The 18440-nt window shown below is 48.5% G+C and overlaps 2 protein-coding genes across 4 annotated transcripts in view; one reads left to right on the top strand and one right to left on the bottom strand.

The window, feature by feature from the left end:
* Positions 1-2569, bottom strand: part of rfxank (regulatory factor X-associated ankyrin-containing protein) — a 30656-nt gene extending 28087 nt beyond the window's left edge. Inside the window, exons 1-2 of one of the 3 annotated variants that reach the window (XM_072244437.1) lie at positions 2151-2569; positions 1831-1949 (exon numbers count right to left, since the gene is read on the bottom strand). The gene's annotated coding sequence lies outside the window, so the exon portion shown is untranslated. The remainder of the gene's footprint in view (positions 1-1830; positions 1950-2150) is intronic. The other 2 variants (XM_072244436.1, XM_072244438.1) reach the window with 2 other exon arrangements.
* Positions 2570-2971: 402 nt separating this feature from the next.
* Positions 2972-18440, top strand: part of LOC140188230 (uncharacterized) — a 28152-nt gene continuing 12683 nt past the window's right edge. The window contains exons 1-4 of the mRNA XM_072244304.1: positions 2972-3050; positions 10167-10319; positions 11434-11539; positions 12333-12459. Of these exons, the coding sequence (XP_072100405.1) occupies positions 2989-3050; positions 10167-10319; positions 11434-11539; positions 12333-12459 (448 nt within the window). The 5' untranslated portion in view covers positions 2972-2988. The remainder of the gene's footprint in view (positions 3051-10166; positions 10320-11433; positions 11540-12332; positions 12460-18440) is intronic.

Raw genomic sequence — 18440 nt, forward strand, 5'->3', positions numbered from 1 at the left:
CATAGATTAGGAGACCGTTTCGCCGAGCACCTGCACTCCGTCCACCAGAAGAAGCTGGATCTCCCAGCAGCCCACCATTATAATTCCGCTTCCCATTCCAATATGTCAATCCATGGCCTCTTCTAGTGTTGCGATGAGACCACACCCAGGTTGGAGGAACAACACCTTATATTCCATCTGGGTGGCTTCCAGCCTGATGGCATGAACATTGATTTCTCCATCTTCCAGTAATGGTGCACCCCACTCTCCTTCACCATTTCCCATCCCCTTTTCGCTATCTCACCCTATCTCCTTCACCTCCCTCTGGAGCTCCTTCCCCCTTTCTTTCTTCCATGGCCTTCGGTCTCTACGGAACTCCTCCCTCTCCAGTCCTTCACCAATCAACTTCCCAGCTATTTACTTCATCCCTCCCCATCCCGGTTTCACCTATCATCTTGTGTTTCTTTCTCCCCTCCCCCACCTTTTTAAATCTACTCATCTTTTTTTTTCCTCCAGTCCTGCTGAAGGGTCTCAGCCTGAAACATCGACTGTAGTTTTTTCCGTAGATGCTGCCTGGCCTGCTGAGTTCCTTCAGCATATTGTGTGTGTTGCAAAGACCGTGAAGGCCCACTTGATATGATATGGCACATAATGACAAAACAAAAAGCAGTAAATCAGATCACAACAAAGTTCACCATGCAACCAGTGACCAGACCCCTCCCTACAACTGAGTTTCTGTAATGTTGACCAAACAGCTGATTGATGGTATATAAAGGCCAAGCATTCGGAGACACACTAATTAACAGTTGCCAAGATTGGAGAACAACTCAACCAAGCAGTAAGACAATTCAGAACTGTTCTGCTCACCACATTTTCAAGCATTCAGGCTTGGAGATGCCGGAAACGGCCCAGGCTGAAAATGAAATGATTTCACTACTTCAGCAAGTTAGGAATGACAAAGAATTTGAAGGCAGTGACAATCATCTTAAATGTTACAATGAAAATGAAAATTTGGAGGATGCAAACATTTAAAGCGTTGCATGAAGGCAGTCCATTATTTGGCTCATTTTCCAAAAGAACACAGCAACACGTTGGTTGTCCAATGACAGGACGGCTGTGTGGGAGTGTTTTTAAAAGTGGAAAAGCTGTTGCATTGATGTAGCTCCCTCCCTTGACCTCAGAAGTCTGGGTCCAGTGGTATGAACAGTTGTCACAAACTGGGGTCTTCTTCGCTCATTGCAGAGGATGACCATGACTTCTTCCAGTGCCTCGTCGCGCCCTTTGCTCACCATGGAGTGTCACAGAACCGCCTCCTGGCCACTGGGCCTCACTGTAGAGCTCATCCACTCGGTCCAACTGGCCCACCACCTCCCTCTCCTGGTCTTGCCGGCCTGTTGAAGCAGTGTACCAGAGTGTGGCCAGAGTCACATGCAAACAGCTAGTGAGAGCTGCATGTCTGTTGGGGACCAAAGGTGAGTGAGCTGCCCCTGAATGGTAACCACTACACACTAGATGAATTCCTCTGACGATAACTGTAAGCAACTAATTTAGTTTCATAATACTGTAGTAGTATTGATAATACATAATTTGTTAGTCGGTTAACCGTTAGTTTGTCTTTTCTTTATACCTTTCTATTTCTTTCCATGAAACTTCCGCCAATTGGGACAGCACTTAATTGGGCCAAAATGTACTGGTCCCTAAGTGTCCCAATTAAGCGGAGTCCAGCACTGGGTTTGGAGACAGTGCCGAGGAGGTTGATTCCGGAGATGAGTTGTTTAGCCTATGCAGAGGGGGGGATGTCAGAGTGGGTGAAAAGGCAGACAGACGGAGCGAAATGGAAGTCGCACTGACCATTCTGTGCTGAGACCTGACCTGAACAGGACTCGGCTTCACTCTCTGACCGCCGCCCAACTCTAGCAAAGCTCCGAGGCCTCTTCACCCCACAGGGGACCGAATCAACTTCTGAGAAGCTGCGAAGTGAAGATAGAGAGTATAAAATGCCCCAAATTCACATCACCGAGATAAATCTTTCACCCTATGTGATGGCAACGATTCCTAACAACTACAGAATTCACCACACCCCTGGGTAAAATCAGCGCACTTTCGGGAAACTCTGCTGCAGTGCAAACACTTTCAGGACCGGTTGGACAAGTGCAAGCCCCATACTGTACCTGGAAGGTGAGGCGCGTCTGGAATTGCCCTCAGTCCGAGTCCGGAGTAGACGGACCACACTGTCCCTCCAAAAGTGAAAGTAACCGTGAGGTATCCCACAATGCAGCGCAGCAGATGCAATGCATGGATTTCGTTGCAATGTTTATGATCCAACAGCACTGGTGAACCCTGCCAGCACGGCGGCAAACATCCCCGCAGCGAGCCGAGCCGCGCCGCCCCAGCCCGGCCAGTTCATCGCCGGTCACGCCGGAGGCCGGATCCCCCTGCATGAGTGACAGCCACTGCAGCCAATCAGCGAATGAACTGCGGGCTGTAACCTGTAGAAATAAACAAGAGGCGGCCCTTTAATGGAAATTGATTTATTTTCATGCAGGAACTTTTAAACCACATATATCGACAGCAGAGGGCTGGCGGCGGAATGAGGAACACCGGCCACTTGCAATCGCGTCAGCATCGTCGACTCCCTCCCCCGGCTCCGCCGACTGCCAATCAAACGCTACCATCGAGATGGCGGGGGTGCTCAATTAAGCATGGAAGCTGTCCTTCCCAGCTAAAAAAACTGATACAATTCTTCTCCAGTAACAATAGACTATTACAATTTTATCTTCCTGTGGTAGGTTTTTTTCTTGGTATCAGACTAAAAATCACCAACATTTCAAGGATATGTTCCACCGCCTCCCCCCGTCCATATTAATATTGCTTGTACTCCGATTTGAAAGGAGAAAGGGGCGGACCCATCTTTGAGGGACAGGGTGACCAGCCAGTAGAAAGGCGAGATTGGGCTGTCGCGATACGGATTGGATGAGATGACTCTGCTCCCCGGATGGCGGGCGATGAATGATGAACGGGGAGCGCGGAGTGCGGCACCTGCACCGGGCGCTACGACAGCAGGATTCTCGGTAAGGACACCGGCCGACTGGGTGGGTGAGCAGTCAGGCTCTCTGCAGCCGAGGTTTGCGGCTCTGCGGCAGTCAGCGCACTCTGCGCCAGTCCTGGCACTTTGGACAAGTCCGGGCGTAGCGCAAGTCCGGCGCATTCGCGATCGGCGGCAGAGTCGGTCCGGGGCACGGAATGTCGGGCGTGCCTCATAACGCGTACTAGTGCAAGGCAGTGCGCCTTGCGTTTGCTCCCAGATTGGGCCAACTAGCCTTACAAAAGGAAACGGTGTGGAGTAGAACTGGGAATAGGCTTGAAGGGTTTGTCGTTCCGGGGGCCGTGGACAGAAAACAACCCGGGGTGCAAGGATCCTCACTGATGATTAACACCTTGATGCACCGTTTCTGGAGATGTCGATGGTGGGAGCGTTGTGACCATGATGGACCTGGCTTAGTCTACAACTCTGCAGCCTCGTTCGATCCGTGCATTGGAGATCCGTTCCAGACGGCAATGCAACCAGTCGGAATGCGTTCCTATCCCCTTCCGTCGAGGAGAAAGATACAAAACCACGAAGCATGCGCCACCAGTCCAGTTTGGAGTGGTCTTGTCTTTGGAATCGATTTGTTATTGTCTCATGTACCAAGTCAGTGAGAAACGTGTCTTACCGTTCTTACAGTCCATTTAATTACAACGGTGCCTTGAGGTAGTACAAAATAAAACAATAACAGTGCAGAATGAACTGTACCAGCGACAGAGAAAGTGCGGTGCGGGTAAACAGTAACGGACAAAGTCGGTTGTTGGGTCAGATTACTTCTGCTGCACTAGAGACAGGGAATACAGAGAATTACAGATTATGTCTACCGCGCGTCACTCACAGAGGCTGAATGTCTGCTACACCCGGTGTGATGTGCAGAACAAAGTGCTGGTGAGGAAGGTATCCCGACCCCGAGGGGAGCAGACATTCTGGTTGAAGCTGAGCTGAGGGAGACCCTAGCCAGAGTCAACCCACGAAATACGGCGGAGTCCGATAATGTACCAGGCTGCGTCTGAAAGACTCTGCAGCCCAGCTATGCGGAACACTGCTTTGTCCTCTCAGTTTTTAAGGAAACAACCACCATTCCCGTGCCAGAGAAGGCGACAGTAACCTGCCCAAATGACCATGGTCCTGTGGCATTAACACCAACTTTTGCCCTCCACTCTGTCCTGTCCCACCTGGAAAATAGGGTTTCACAAGTCAGACTTCAGTTCTGTGTTCAGCACCATCATACCCCAGAAACTGTCCTCACTGGGTCACAACACCTCCATCTGTAACTGGGTACTGCACGTCTTAACAGCCAGTCCCTGTGGGCAGCAACGTCTCTCCACCCATTACGCTGAGCACTGGCACCCCAACCCCCCAAGACTGTGTGCTCAGCCCACTGCTGACGCTGGGCGTGGTTGAGAGCGTGCTGACCTCTTGCATCACAACCTGGTACTCCAGCTGCAGTGCTGTCAACAAAAAAAGCCTTGCAGAGGGTGGTTAGGGGAGCAGAGAAGGTTATTGGGGTCTTCCTACCTTCTGTCCAAGACCTCTTTCAGAGTCGATGCCTCCAGAAGACACGGTACATCATTAAAGACCCCTCACACCCTCTCCATGAACTGTTTGTTCTTCTGCCATCAGACAAACGTTACAGGAGCATCAAAACTAAAACCACAAGGCTACTAAACAGCTTCCTCCCACAGGCAGTCAGACTGCTGAATAGCTGCTCTACCTGACTCTGCTTTGGACACTTTTAACTTGCACTGGACACTTATAACTGATTTTATCTGACATGTGGCTGTTGTGTTTTACTATTTATTGTTATGTTTATTATTTAGTGTTGCGTTTGTTATGTTATGATTGCACTGCTCCTGGGAAACGCTGTCTCATTCTGCCCTGCAGAGCTGATGTACGGTTAGAATGACAATAAATTTTTTGAATCTTTGAATGACTGTCTCACAGAATCCAGCTCAAACTGTGTCATCAGTTTCTATGTGACACAGCAGTAGCTGGCCTTATGAAGAATGATGGTGAGACGGAGTATAGAGAGGAAGTGGAGTGGCTGGTGGATTGGTGTGAGAAGAACAACCTAAGCTGGAATGTGGAGAAGGCAAAGGAAACCATTGTGGGCTTCAGGAAGGTGCAGACAAATCATCCCCCTCTGTGAATACATGGCTCCTCCACAGAGAGAGTTAAGTGCACCAAGTTCCTGGATTTCAGATCATGGGTAACATCATCTGGTCTCTTAATATCACCCCCCCCCCAGCACAAGAAGGCACAGCAGCTCCTCCACTTCCTAAGAAGATTGAGGCAAGCAAGGCTCACTCCCCCCTCCCCTTGCCCCCATCTGGTATAGGACCAGCCAAGCATTGGACTGGAAGTCCCAACAAAGGACTGATCATGGGGATCTCCCTACTTTCCATCGGGGACACTTATCAGGAGGGCCCATCCACCCAGCATCCTTGTTAACATTCTCCCATCAGGCAAGATAAATAGATACTTTAATGATCTCAAAGGAAATTACAGTCTCACAGTAGCATTACAAATATTGTTGGGCGTAGGCCAGTGGTGAGAGTAGGAGTGTCAGGCTTTGACTCAAGAGACTGAGGCCTAAGTCACAGGTTAGAAGATTTGGTGTTGGTTGCCCATCGTACAGTGCAGGCAGGGTGGTAAATATGGCAGTGGAATGCTCCTCCTGTAGGATGTGGGAATTCATGGAACCTGATGACGACACCTGTGGGAAGTGCAGCCAGCTTCAGCTCCTGAAAGAAAGCAGTAAGGAGCTGGAGCTGTTTGCACAACGGATCATCCGGGAGGCAGAGCAATTGATAGATAAGACTTTTGAGCAGGTGGTTACACCCAGAGTGCAGAATTCGGGGAGTAGACGGGTGAACACTGAGAGAGGTAAAGGGAGAAAGAAGTCAGTACAGGGTCCCCCGGGGCCATTCCCTTGACCAACAGGTATGCCCCTTTGGATACTGCTGAGGGGGGTGACCTATCTGGGCAAGGCAGCAGCAGCCAGACGAGTAACACTGTGGTTGGCTGTGAGCCTCAGAAGGGTAGGGTGAAGTCAGGTGGAGCAACAATCATAGAGGACTCGATAGTTAGGAGGACAGATAGAGATGCCAGGATGGTGTGTTACCTCCAGGTGCTAGGGTCCAGGATGTCTGAGTGGTTGCAGAATATTCTTGAAGGGGAAGGTGAGCAGCCAGAGGTTGTGGTACATGTTGGTGCCAATGATATAGGCAGGTAGAGGTCCTGCGCTGTTAAGATTAGTGAGTTAAGAAGGAGGCTGAAGAGCAGGACCTCCAAGGTGGTAATCTTCAGATTACTCCCAGTGCTACGAGCTAGAGATGGTCAGAACAGGAAGATGGTGCAGACAAATGAGTGGCTGAGGAGATGGTGCAGGGTTTCAAGTTCTTGATTCATTGGAACCTTTTCTGGGGAAGGGGTGGCCTGTACAAGTGGGACAGGTTGCACCTGAACTGGAGGGAGGTTTGTTGATACTATTGGGGAGGGTTTCAACTAGATTTGCTGGGGGGTAGGAATTGAAGTGAAGAGGCAGAGGATGGGGTGAATGACACACAAGTAGAGACAGCTTGTAGGGAGTTTGTGGGGAAGGACAGGCAGATATGATGGAGCAAAGGTGCACTCAGCCAGATGGTTTGAGATATGTCTATTTTAATGCAAGGAGTGTCATAAACAAGGCAGATGAACTGAGAGTGTGGATCAGTACGTGGAACTATGATGCTGTGACCATTCAAGAGACTGGGATGTCTCAGGGCCAGAAATGTCTGCTGACTGCCAGGCTTTAGATGTTTCAAAAAGGACAGGGAGGGAGTCAAAAGAAAAGTATGGAGTGGCTGTATTCAAAAAGGACAGGAAGGGGGCTATAACTCTACTGGGTGTTTTTTAATGATCCCCCCCCACCACCACCAATAGTAACAGAGACATCGGAGAGTAGAGAGGGAGGCAGATTCTGGAACAGTGCAATAATAATAGGGTTGTTATGATGGGTGATTTTAACTGTCCTAATATTGATTGGCATCTCCTTAGACAAGGGGTTTAGATGGGGTGGAGTTTGTTAGCTGTGTTCAGGAAGGTTTCCTGATGCCATATATAGATAAGCCAACAAGAGGAGAGGCTGTACTTGATCTGGTTTTGGGAAATGAACATGGTCAAGTGTCAGATCTCTCGGTGGGAGAGCATTTTGGAGGTGGTGATCACAACTATATCTCCTTTACCATTGTGCTGGAGAGGGATGGGAGCAGACAATTTGGGAAAACATTTAATTGGGGTAGGGGGAAATATGATGCTGTTAGGCAGAAACCTGGGAGCAGATGTTCTCAGAGAAATGTGGCAAAAGTTCAGGGAACATTTGCATGGCATTCTGCATAGGTATGTTCCACTGAGGCAGGGAAAGGATGGTAGGGTAAAAGAACCATGGTGTACAAAGTATGTAGACAATCTAGTTAAGAAATGAAAAGTTTACGAAAGATTCAAGAAACTAGGTACTGTTAGAGCTCTAGAAAATTACCAGGTGCAAGGAAGGAGTTTAGGAATGAAATTAGGAGAGCTAAAAGGGGCTATGAGAAGACCTTGGTGAACAGGATTAAGGAAAACCCCAAGGCATTCTACAAGTATGTGAAAAACGAGGCTGAGCCGGGCGGAAATAGGACCGATCAGATGCAATAGTGGAAACGTGTGCATGGAGTCTGAGGAGGTAACAGAGGTACTTAATGAATACTTCGCTTTAGTATTCACCAGGGAAAAGGATCTTGGCAATTATGGACTGAAATGCTTGAGTATATAGACATTAAGAAAGAGGATGTGCTGGAGCTGTTGAAAGGTACTAAGTTAGATAAGTCGCCGGGACCAGACAAAATAAATCCCAGGCTACTGTGGGAAGCGAGGGAGGAGATTGCTGAGCAACTGGCAACGATCTTTGTACTCAGAGAGTGGTTGGTGCGTGGAATGCACTGCCTGAGTCAGTGGTGGAGGCAGATACACTAGTGAAGCTTAAGAGACTACTAGACAGGTATATGGAGGAATCTAAGGTGGGGGCTTATATGGGAGGCAGGGTTTGAGGGTCGGCACAACATTGTGGGCTGAAGGGCCTGTACTGTGCTGTACTATTCTATGTTCTATGTATCATCAATAGGGACGGGAGAAACACCAGGGGATTGGAAGGTGGCAAATGTTGTTCCTTGTTCAAGAAAGGGAGTTCGAGATAACCCAGGAAATTATAGACCAGTGAGTCTTACTTCAGTGGTGGGCAATTTGTTGGAGAAGATCCTGAGAGGCAGGATTTATGAGCATTTGGAGAGATATAATCTGATTAGGGATAATCAGCATGGCTTTGTCAAGGGCAGGTCGTGCCTTATGAGCCTGATTGAACTCTTTGAGAAGGTAACAAAACACATTGATGAAGGTAGAGTAGTGGATGTAGTGTATATGGATTTCAGTAAGGCATTTGATAAGGTTCCCCATGTAAAGCTCCTTCAGAAAATAAGGAGGCATGGGATCTAAGGAGACCTTGCTTTGGGAATCCAGAATTGGGTTGCCCACAGAAGCCAAAGGGTTGGTTGTAAGTGGTTCGAATTCTGAATGAATGACGGTGACCGGTGGTGTTCCACAGTGATCTGTTCTGGGACCCCTCCTCTTTGTAATTTTTATAAGTGACCTGGATGAAGAAGTAGAAGGGTGTGTTAGTAAGTTTGCTGATGATGCAAAGGTTGAGGTGTTGTGGATAGTCTGGAGAGTTGTCTGAGGTTACAGTGGGACATTGATAGAATGCAGAACTGGGCCGAGAAGTGGCAGATGTTCAACCCGGATAAGTGTGAAGTGGTTCATTTTGGTAGGTCAAATTTGAAGACAGAATATAAATTAATGGTAAGACTCTTGGCAGTGTGTGGATCAGAGAGATCTTGGGGTCCATGTCCATAGGACACACAAAGCTGCTGCGCAGGTTGACGGTGTTGTTCAGAAGTCATATAGTGTGATGGCCTTCATCAACCATGGGTTTGAGTTCAAGAGCCGTGAGGTAATGTTACAGCTAAATAAGACCTTGGCCAGGCCCCACTTGGAGTACTGTCTTCAGTTCTGGTCACCTCACTACAGGAAGGAGGTGGATACTATAGAGAGAGTGCAGAGGAGATTTACAAGGATGTTGCCTGGGTTGGGGAGTATGGCTTATGAGAATAGGTTGATTGAACTTGGCCTTTTCTCCTTGGAGCATCGGAGGATGAGAGGTGACCTGATAGAGGTGTATAAGATGATGAGAGGCATTGATCGTGTCGATAGTCAGAGGCTTTTTCTCAAGGATGAAATGGTGAGATGGCTAACATGAGGGGGAATAGTTTTAAGGTGCTTGGAAGTAGGTACAAGAGGGATGTCAGAGGTAAGTTTTTCACACAGAGTGGTGGGTGTGTGGAATGCACTGCCAGCGATGGTGGTGGAGCCGGATACAATGGGGTCTTTTTAAGAGACCCTTGGATAGGTACATGGAGCTTAGAAAAATAGAGGGCTATGTGGTAGGGCAAGTTTAGGCAGTTTCTAGAGTAGGTTACATGGTCAGCACAACATTGTGGGCCGAAGGGCCAGTAACGTGCTGTAGATTTCTATATTTACTCTTTTCCATAGATAGTGCCTGGCCTGGCCTCCTCCAGCATTTTGTGTGTATGTTGTTTTAATGTTTGTTGCCTTTATCTGAACTGTGAAAATCACTCCCCCTTCCCTCAACTCGTAATGTCTCCACAACTCGAGGGCACTTCAGTATACCTTGTGTTCCCAGTATCTCAATGTAACATTCTGACAGATGATCGATCCTGTTGGGTATTTGTCACCACATTAACAAGTGCTTGATTATCGCAACACAAATGCCATGGCCGGGGTGGAGGGTATGGGTGCTGCTCAGGTGGAGGAATAATACAAACTGACGGGTGATCACTGAGACCCGTCTCTCTATTATGTTTTCCATTATTGATGCAGTTAACTCTTTTTCGTTTTCCTTTGAATTACCTCGAAGTGCCTGTATCTGGATGGCGCACAAACAAAAGCTTCTCAGCTTGCCTGACAACAAGTCAATTACTGATGCCAAGGTAATTTTCTAATCCCGCAGGTCCTTGGAGAAATGGCTGAAGGAGGGAGCAGATCCCAGCCTGGTGCTGCCAGAGGGAATTGCAGCCATTCACCTGGCCGTGGGACAGGACACGGAAGGCGCAGTACGCTGTTTAAAACTTCTCCTGCAGTATGGAGCTGATCCCAATGTCAGGTGAGGCACTCACTTGTGTAGCTGGTCCAGTCGGTAGCCTTTCTGCACTCTGTAGTCAAACCCACCAACTGATCCAGTCTCTGCACTCTATGATCAAACCCATCAACTGGTCCAATCTGCTGACTTTCTGCATTCCAGAAGTCAAGATGGCAAGTCCTGGGGTTAAACAGACCCGTCCTGGGGTTAAACAGACCCGTCCTCTCCAGTATTGTACCCCAGTGTTATACAGTGATAGACCCATCCCTTCCAGTACTGTACCCCAGTGTTATACAGTGATAGACCCGTCCCCTCCAGTGCCATACCCCGGTGTCATTCAGTGATAGACCCACCCTCTCCAGTACCGTACCCCAGTGTCATACAGTGATAGACCCACCCCTCCAGTGTCATACAGTGATAGACCCATCCCCTCCAGTGCCATACCCCAGTGTCATATAGTGATAGACCCACCCCTTCCAGTGCCATACCCCTGTGTCATACAGTGATAGACCCACCCCTCCAGTGTCATACAGTGATAGACCCATCCCCTCCAGTGCCATACCCCGGTGTCATTCAGTGATAGACCAACCCCCTCCAGTACTATACCCCAGTGTTATACAGTGACAGACCCGTCCCCTCCAGTACCGTACCCCAGTGTTATACAGTGACAGACCCATCCCCTCCAGTGCCATACCCCAGTGTCATACAGTGATAGACCCACCCACTCCAGTACCGTACCCCAGTGTTATACAGTGACAGACCCGTCCCCTCCAGTGCCGTACCCCAGTGTCATACAGTGATAGACCCACCCTCCAGTGTCATACCGTGATAGACCCACTCCCTCCAGTGCCATGCCCCAGTGTCATACAGTGATAGACCCACCCCTCCAGTGTCATACAGTGATAGACCCACCCCCTCCAGTGCCATACCCCAGTATTATACAGTGACAGGCCCGTCCCCTCCGATACCCTACCCCGGTGTTATACAATGACAGACCCGGTCTGACCAGTACCATACACTGGTGATAGTGATATTCTAGGATATGTTTATGTTACTGTACGATAGTGGAACTGTGAGTTGTAATTGGGTTGTTTGCTGTTGAAATCTGATGAAATTCTGTTGTGATTTTATCATGTAGGTCATCTGAGGACCTCACTCCATTACACGTCGCTGCTTCCTGGGGATGTATCAAATGTGTGAAGCTGTTGCTGAGGAACGGAGCAGATCCGAGTCTGCTGGACCAGGTGGGGCTGTCAGATCCCATTTCCCATGACGAGCTCTGTGGGGTAGGAGCAGTAATCGAGGCTGCACAGTACAGAGGGACATGTTCGGAATCGTGTTTGCTCGGGTAGATGTCCCTTACCTCAGCCGCTGTTGGACACCGTGGGGAGGGAATGGTTGGGTTCTGGGAAGTGACCTGATTCCTGGGTTGTTTTGCCTTACCGAGTGGTGAAAGCAGGAAGCCGTGACAGAACCACTTTCAAAGGATTAGGAAGGTGTTCAATGTGATGGCATGCTGGTGGATACCGCTGTATCAATCTTGAGAGGTCAGCCCAGAGTCAAGAAACCGAATGGCCATCACCTCACCTGTGAGAATTTGATTGATGTTGAGGTGGCCTGATGCAAGGTGATCGGGGTGATAATGGCTCTATTTTTGCATTGACGTAACTGAGCCAGTGTGGACTGGATGGGTCAATGGGTCTGTTTCTGGCTTTTTATATATATATATATATTCATATGTTAACCCGCTCTCCACTCCCCACGTGAGTGTGAGTGCATGTACACGTGTAGCTCGCTCTTCACTGTCTACATGTTAACCCACTCTCCACTCCCCGTCTGTGTGTGTGTAACCCACTCTCCACTTCCTCTGTGTCTGTGTGTGTGTGTAACCGACTCTCCACACCCATGTGTGTGTGCGCGCGACTCCCTCTCCGCTCCCCGTGCGTGCACGTTTGAGTGTGTGTGTGTGTGTGTAACCCACTCTCCACTCCCCACGTTTGTGTGTACACGTGTAACCTGCTCTTCACTTTCCCCCAGGAGGGACAAAGTGCCATTGACCTGGCCAGGGAGCAGGGGAATGTGAAATGCTGCCAGATTCTACAGCAGTACCAGGACTACAGTCTGCTCGAGGACACTGCGGAAGACGTACCAGCCTTTCGCTACGGTGAGAGCTCGCCTCTCGGCTTTGGTGGTTGGGTGCTGGCATGCTGCTGGGTTCTGTGGGTCCTGCTCTAACTCATTACCTGGGGAAGGGGTGGTGGAGGGTAGGTTGGTGTCAGTGTCTGAGGAAGTGGCTTGGAAGTCGTAAGGCCCATGTTCTTACAGCGCTCACATCATCCAATATCATTTTCCTCTGCTATTTCCCTGTAGGCGTATCCAAAGGAGATTGGTAAGCTTAGTTAGTCACGTGTGCATTGAAAGATGCTCTGAGATGCATCATTTTTGTGTCAAATAAAAATCAATGAGGATTGCATTGGGCAGCCCACAATGTCGTTACGTGTCTGGCAAATGTCTGACAGCTTGTCCGCAGCCCACTGAAACTAACCAGTTCATCTTTGAAATGTGGGAAGAAACTGCACCCTCGAAGCAGACCCAAGGCAGATAGAGAACGTACAAACTCATTGAAGACAGTCATGGAATTGAACCCTGATCGCTCAGCTGGATTTGTAATAGCATTTCGCCAATCACAACAGTAGCACGCTGCTCCTTCAACCCCTCTGCTTTCCCCACCTCTGGAAAGGCCCTCCTGCTGCAGTTCAGGCTCAGTGTAACAGTGGCTTCCTTGCATTGATTGTGTCCCTGGTTTAGTCTGATTTCCCCTGTGGAAACGCCTGCATCAGTTCCTCCCTCACTACCATTCAGGGCCCCAAACAGTCCTTCCAGGTGAGGCGACACTTTACCTGTGAGCCGGCTGTGGTGATATACTGCGTCCGGTGCTCCCGATGTGGCCTTCTATATATTGGCGAGACCTGACACAGACTGGGAGACTGCTTTGCTGAACTGTCTGCCAGAGAAAGCAGGATCTCCCAGTGGCCACATATTTTAATTCCACATCCCATTCCCATTCTGATATGTCTGTCCACGGCCTCCTCTACTGTAAAGATGAAGCCACACTCAGGTTGGAGGAACAACACCTTATATGCTGTCTGGGTAGCCTCCAACCTGATGGCATGAACATTGACTTCTCAAACTTCCGCTAATGCCCCACCTCCCCCTCGTACCCCATCTGTTATTTATTTATATACACACATTCTTTTTCTCTCTCTCCTTTTCCTCCCTCTGTCCCTCTGACTATACCCCTTGCCCATCCTCTGGGTTTTCCCCCCCTCCCCACTTTCTTTCTCCCTAGGCCTCCTGTCCCATGATCCTCTCATATCCCTTTAGTCAATCAACTGTCCAGCTCTTGGCTCCATCCCTCCCCCTCCTGTCTTCTCCTATCATTTTGGATCTCCCCCTCCCCCTCCCACTTTCAAATCTCTTACTAGCTCTTCTTTCAGTTAGTCCTGACGAAGAATCTCGGCCGGAAATGTCGACTGTAGCTCTTGTGTTCTCCAGCAACTTTTATGTATGTTGCTTGAAATTCCAGCACCTGCAGATTTCCTCGTGTTTGCGGCCACTAAATCAAATTAGTTTTGTGAATGAAGACTTGATTCCAGGGTCAGGGTCCTGGTGCTTTTGGTGTTTGTTAGACCTTAAGACATAGGAGCAGAATTAGACCATTTGGCCCATTGAGTCTGCTTCACCATTTGATCATGGCTGATCCATTTCCCTCTCAACCCCATTCTACTGCCTTCTCCCTGTAACCTTTCACGCCCTAATGAATTGAAACCTCTGCCTCTGCCTTAAATGCACCCATTGACCTGGTCTTCACAGCTGACTGTGACAACAAATTCCACAGATTCACCACTCTCGCGAAAGAAATTCCTCCTCATCTCCATTCTGAATAGATGCTCCTGTATTCTGAGGCTGAGCTGTCTGATCCTAGATTTCCCCAGCATAGGAAGCATCCTCTCCACATCCAATCTACTGCTGCCTTTCAACATTCAACAGGTTTCAAAGAGATTCCACACCAACCCCCCACCACCACCATCACACTCTTCTGAATTCCAGCGAGAACAGGCCCAGAGCCATCAGTACGATAACTCTCTCATTCCCCGAATCATCCTCGTGAACCTCCTGAATGCTCTCCAATGTCAACACATCCTTTCTTAAATAAGAGGCCCAAAGCTGCTTACAATACTCCATGTGAGGCCTTGCCAGTGCCTTAGATCCTCCTTCAATACTTGGATCTTGCGTGTAATGCCATGGGCTCTTATCTTGCTAAAGAGCATCATGTGTGGCACCTTATCAAATTTCTTTTGAAAAACCAAGTTCACAACATCAACCGATTCTCTTTTGTCTAACCTGCTTGCTATTTTTTCAAAGAAGTCCAACAGTTTTGTCAGGCAAGATTTCCCCTTAAGGAAACAGTTCTGATTGGTCTATTTTATCATGTGCCTCCAAGAACACTGTGACCTCATCCTTAACAGTAGACTCCCGAACCACTGTGGCCAGGCTAACTGGTTTATAATATCCTTTCTTCTGCCTCGTTGCCTTCTTGAAGAATAGAGTGACATTTACAATTTTCTAGTCCTCCAGAACTGTGACAAAATCTAGTGATTCCTGAAAGACCATTACCATCGCCTCCACAATCTCCCCAGCTACCTCTTTTAGAAACCTGGGGTGAAGTCCATCTGATCCAGATGACTTGTCTACCTTCAGATCTTTCAGTTCCCTAAGCACCTTCTCCCTAGTAATAGCAATTGAACTCACTTCTGTCCCATGACACTCTTGAACTTCTGGCATATTGCTATTGTCTTCCACAGTGAAGACAGGTGCAAAGTATTCATTTAGTTCATCCCAATTTCCTATTCCCCACTACTCCTTCTCCAGCATCATTTTCCAGTGGTTTAACATACTCTTGCCTCTCTTTCACTCTTTATATATCTGAAAAAAACTTCTTGTATCGTTCTTGATATTTTTAGCTAGCTTACCTTCATATCTCATCTTCTCCCTTCTTTTGACTTTGTAGGACCCTCACTACCATTCAGGGCCCCAAACAGTCCTTCCAGGTGAAGCGACACTTCTCCTGTGAGTCCTTTGAGGTCATATACTGTGTATGGTACTCCTGGTGTGGCCTCCTGTGTATTGGTGAGACCCGATGTAGATTGGGAGACTGCTCCACTGAGCATCTACGCTCTGTCCACCAGAACAGCTGAGACCTCTCAGTGGCCACCCATTTCAATTCCACTTCCCATTCCCATTCCGATATGTGTATCTATGGTCTCCTCCACTGTCATGATGAGGCCGCACTCAGGCTGGAGGAACAACACCTTATATTCCAATTGGGTAGCCTCCCACCTGAACATCAATTTCTCGAACTTCTGGTAATGCCCCACCTCCTTTTCCCTCTCTCACCTTATCTCCTTGCCCACCCATCACCTTCCTCTGGTGCTCCTCCCCACTTTTTTTTTCTTCCATGGCCTTCTGTCTCTTTTACCAACTTACTTCCCAGCTCTTTGCTTCACCCCTCCCCCTCCACGTTTCACCCATGACCTGGTGTTTCTCTCTCCCCTCCCCCACCTTTCAAATCCACTCCTCAGCTTTTATTCTCCAGTCCTGCCAAAGGGTTTCAGCCTGAAACGTCGACTGTACTTTTTGCCGTAGATGATTCTGCTGTGTTCCTCCAACATGTTGTGTGTGTTGCTAGGATTTCCAGCATCTGCAGATTTTCTGTTGTTTATGGCTTTTATCATTACCCTCTGTTGGTTTTAAAAGCTTTCCAGTCCTCTAACTTCCCATTAATTTTTGGTCTATTATATGCCCTCTCTTTTGCTTTTGTGTTGGCTTTGACTTCCTTGTCAGCCACGGTTGCATCATCCTGCCTTTAGAATACTACTTCTTTGGGATGTATCTATCCTGCACCTTCCAAATTGTTCCCGGAAACTCTAAAAAGCCACCTCGTAGGCAAATTGTTCCCGGAAACTCTAAAAAGCCACCTCGTAGGCATTCTGCAAGTTTCCTGTCTTGGTTTCCAACACCAACCTGATTTTCCCAATCTACCTGCATATTGAAATCCCCCATGACTATCGTAACATTGCCCTTTTCACATGCTTTTTCTATCTCCCATTGTAATTTGTAGCCACATCCTGGCTACTGTTCCGGAGGCCTGTATATAACTTCCATCAGGGTCTTTTTACCCTTGCAGTTTCTTACCTCTACCCGCGAGAACTCTACATCTTCTGATCCTGTGTCACCTCCTTTAATGACTTGATTTCAATTTTTTACCAACACGGCCACCCCACTCCCTCTGCCTACCTGGCAATCCTTTCGATACAATATGCCTCCTTGGATGTTAAGCTCTCAATCAGAATCTTCTTTCACCCACGATTCTGTGATGCCCACAACATCATACCTGCCAATCTCTAACTGTCTCACAAGATTATCTACCTTATTGCATATACTGCGAGCTTTTATATATAACACCTTTAGTCCTGTATTTGTTACCCCTTCGGATTTTACCCTGATGTTACACTGCAACTCATCCCACTGACTGCGGTTTTGCCCAGTCATCTGCTTGTCCTTGCTGACAGTCTCACTACACACTGTACCTGCTTGTATGCCAACTACCCCATCCTCAACCCTATCACTTTGGTTTCCATTCCCCTGTGGCCAATTTAGCTTAAACCATCACCAACAGCTCTAGCAAACGTGCCTGAAAGGATATTGGTCCCCCTCGGGTTCAGGTGGTAATCCGTCCCTTGTGTACAGGTCATACCTTCTCCAGAAGACATCCCAGTGATCCAGAAATCTAAAGCCCTACCCCCCGCACCAGTTCCACAGCCACGCATTCATCTGCCAATTCATCTTATTCTTACCCTCAGTGGGGTATCACACAGGCAGCAATCCAGAGATTACTACCCTTAAGGTCCTGCTTTTTAAATTCAGATTGACCTCCTCCCTATTCCTACCTACGTCACTGGTGCCAGTATGAACTAAGACTTCCAGCGGATCACTGTCCCCCTTTAAAATGCCGTGGACCCAATCTGAGATGTCCCTGACCCTGGCACCTAGGGGTTAACATACCATCCGGGTGTCTCTTTCACATCCACAGGATCTCGTGTCTATTCCTCTGACTGTGGAATCCCTTATCACTACTGCAGTTCTCTTCCCATCCCTTCGGAACCACAGCACCACTCTCAAGTGCCAGAAACTGGGTCACTGCTATTACTGAGGGGACGACCACAGGGGTACTCTGCACTGACTGCCCATTTCCTTTCCCTCTCCTGACGTCACCCAGTTACCTGCCTCCTGCAATCTAGGGGCGACTGCCTCTCTGTAGCTCCTACCTATCACCTCATTTTCCCGTTTGAGCCAAAGGTGACCGAGCTGTGGATCTAATTTGTTCACACCCGTTCTCTGCAGAGCTGCAGCTCATTGCACCTGGTGCAAATGTGGTTTTCCGGGAGGCTGGAGGTCTCCCAGAGTTCCCACATCTCACACAAAGAACACAACCCAGCCCCTGGAGCCATCCCCACTGCTCTAACAGACAGAGAATGAAGAAGAAGAAACTTACCTCACCCAAGCCTGTTGAGCCAAAGCCTCCCCACTCTAACACTGGTCTACTTACACAATGGGCGCTCCACTTTGCCCCTACCTTATTTTTATTTACCCTTGCTGATGAATCGCAATTCGATTAGACCATCAGGAAAAGCTGAACGCCCACAAACGCTCTTTTTTAAATCTCTCATCTCAGCCTGTGTGTAGCCTTCTCTCTCAATTCGATTGGACCATCACAAGAAGCTGAATGCCCACGAACGCTCGTTTTTAATTCTCATCTCGGCCTTCTCTCTCAATTTGGTTGGGCTACTATGGAAGGGTATTAGCAGCCAACTTTTCGGGCCGAGACTCTTCATCAGGGGTTTGGCTATCGGGGCCTCTCCATGCTCAGATTGTTCACAGTCTGGGTTCACATCTGGTAGAATGACATCCTACAGGGAGGACGTCCAATGTTCACAAGAGAAAGATGTGGTAGAACTTTCCTCCAATGGGGACATGGTGCTACAGCAGTTTTGCTCTCTGCCTTGGCTAAGAAGGGCCACGGAA

This window comes from Mobula birostris, chromosome 26, assembly GCF_030028105.1.
Source record: "Mobula birostris isolate sMobBir1 chromosome 26, sMobBir1.hap1, whole genome shotgun sequence".
In the NCBI taxonomy this organism is placed as follows: domain Eukaryota; kingdom Metazoa; phylum Chordata; class Chondrichthyes; order Myliobatiformes; family Myliobatidae; genus Mobula; species Mobula birostris.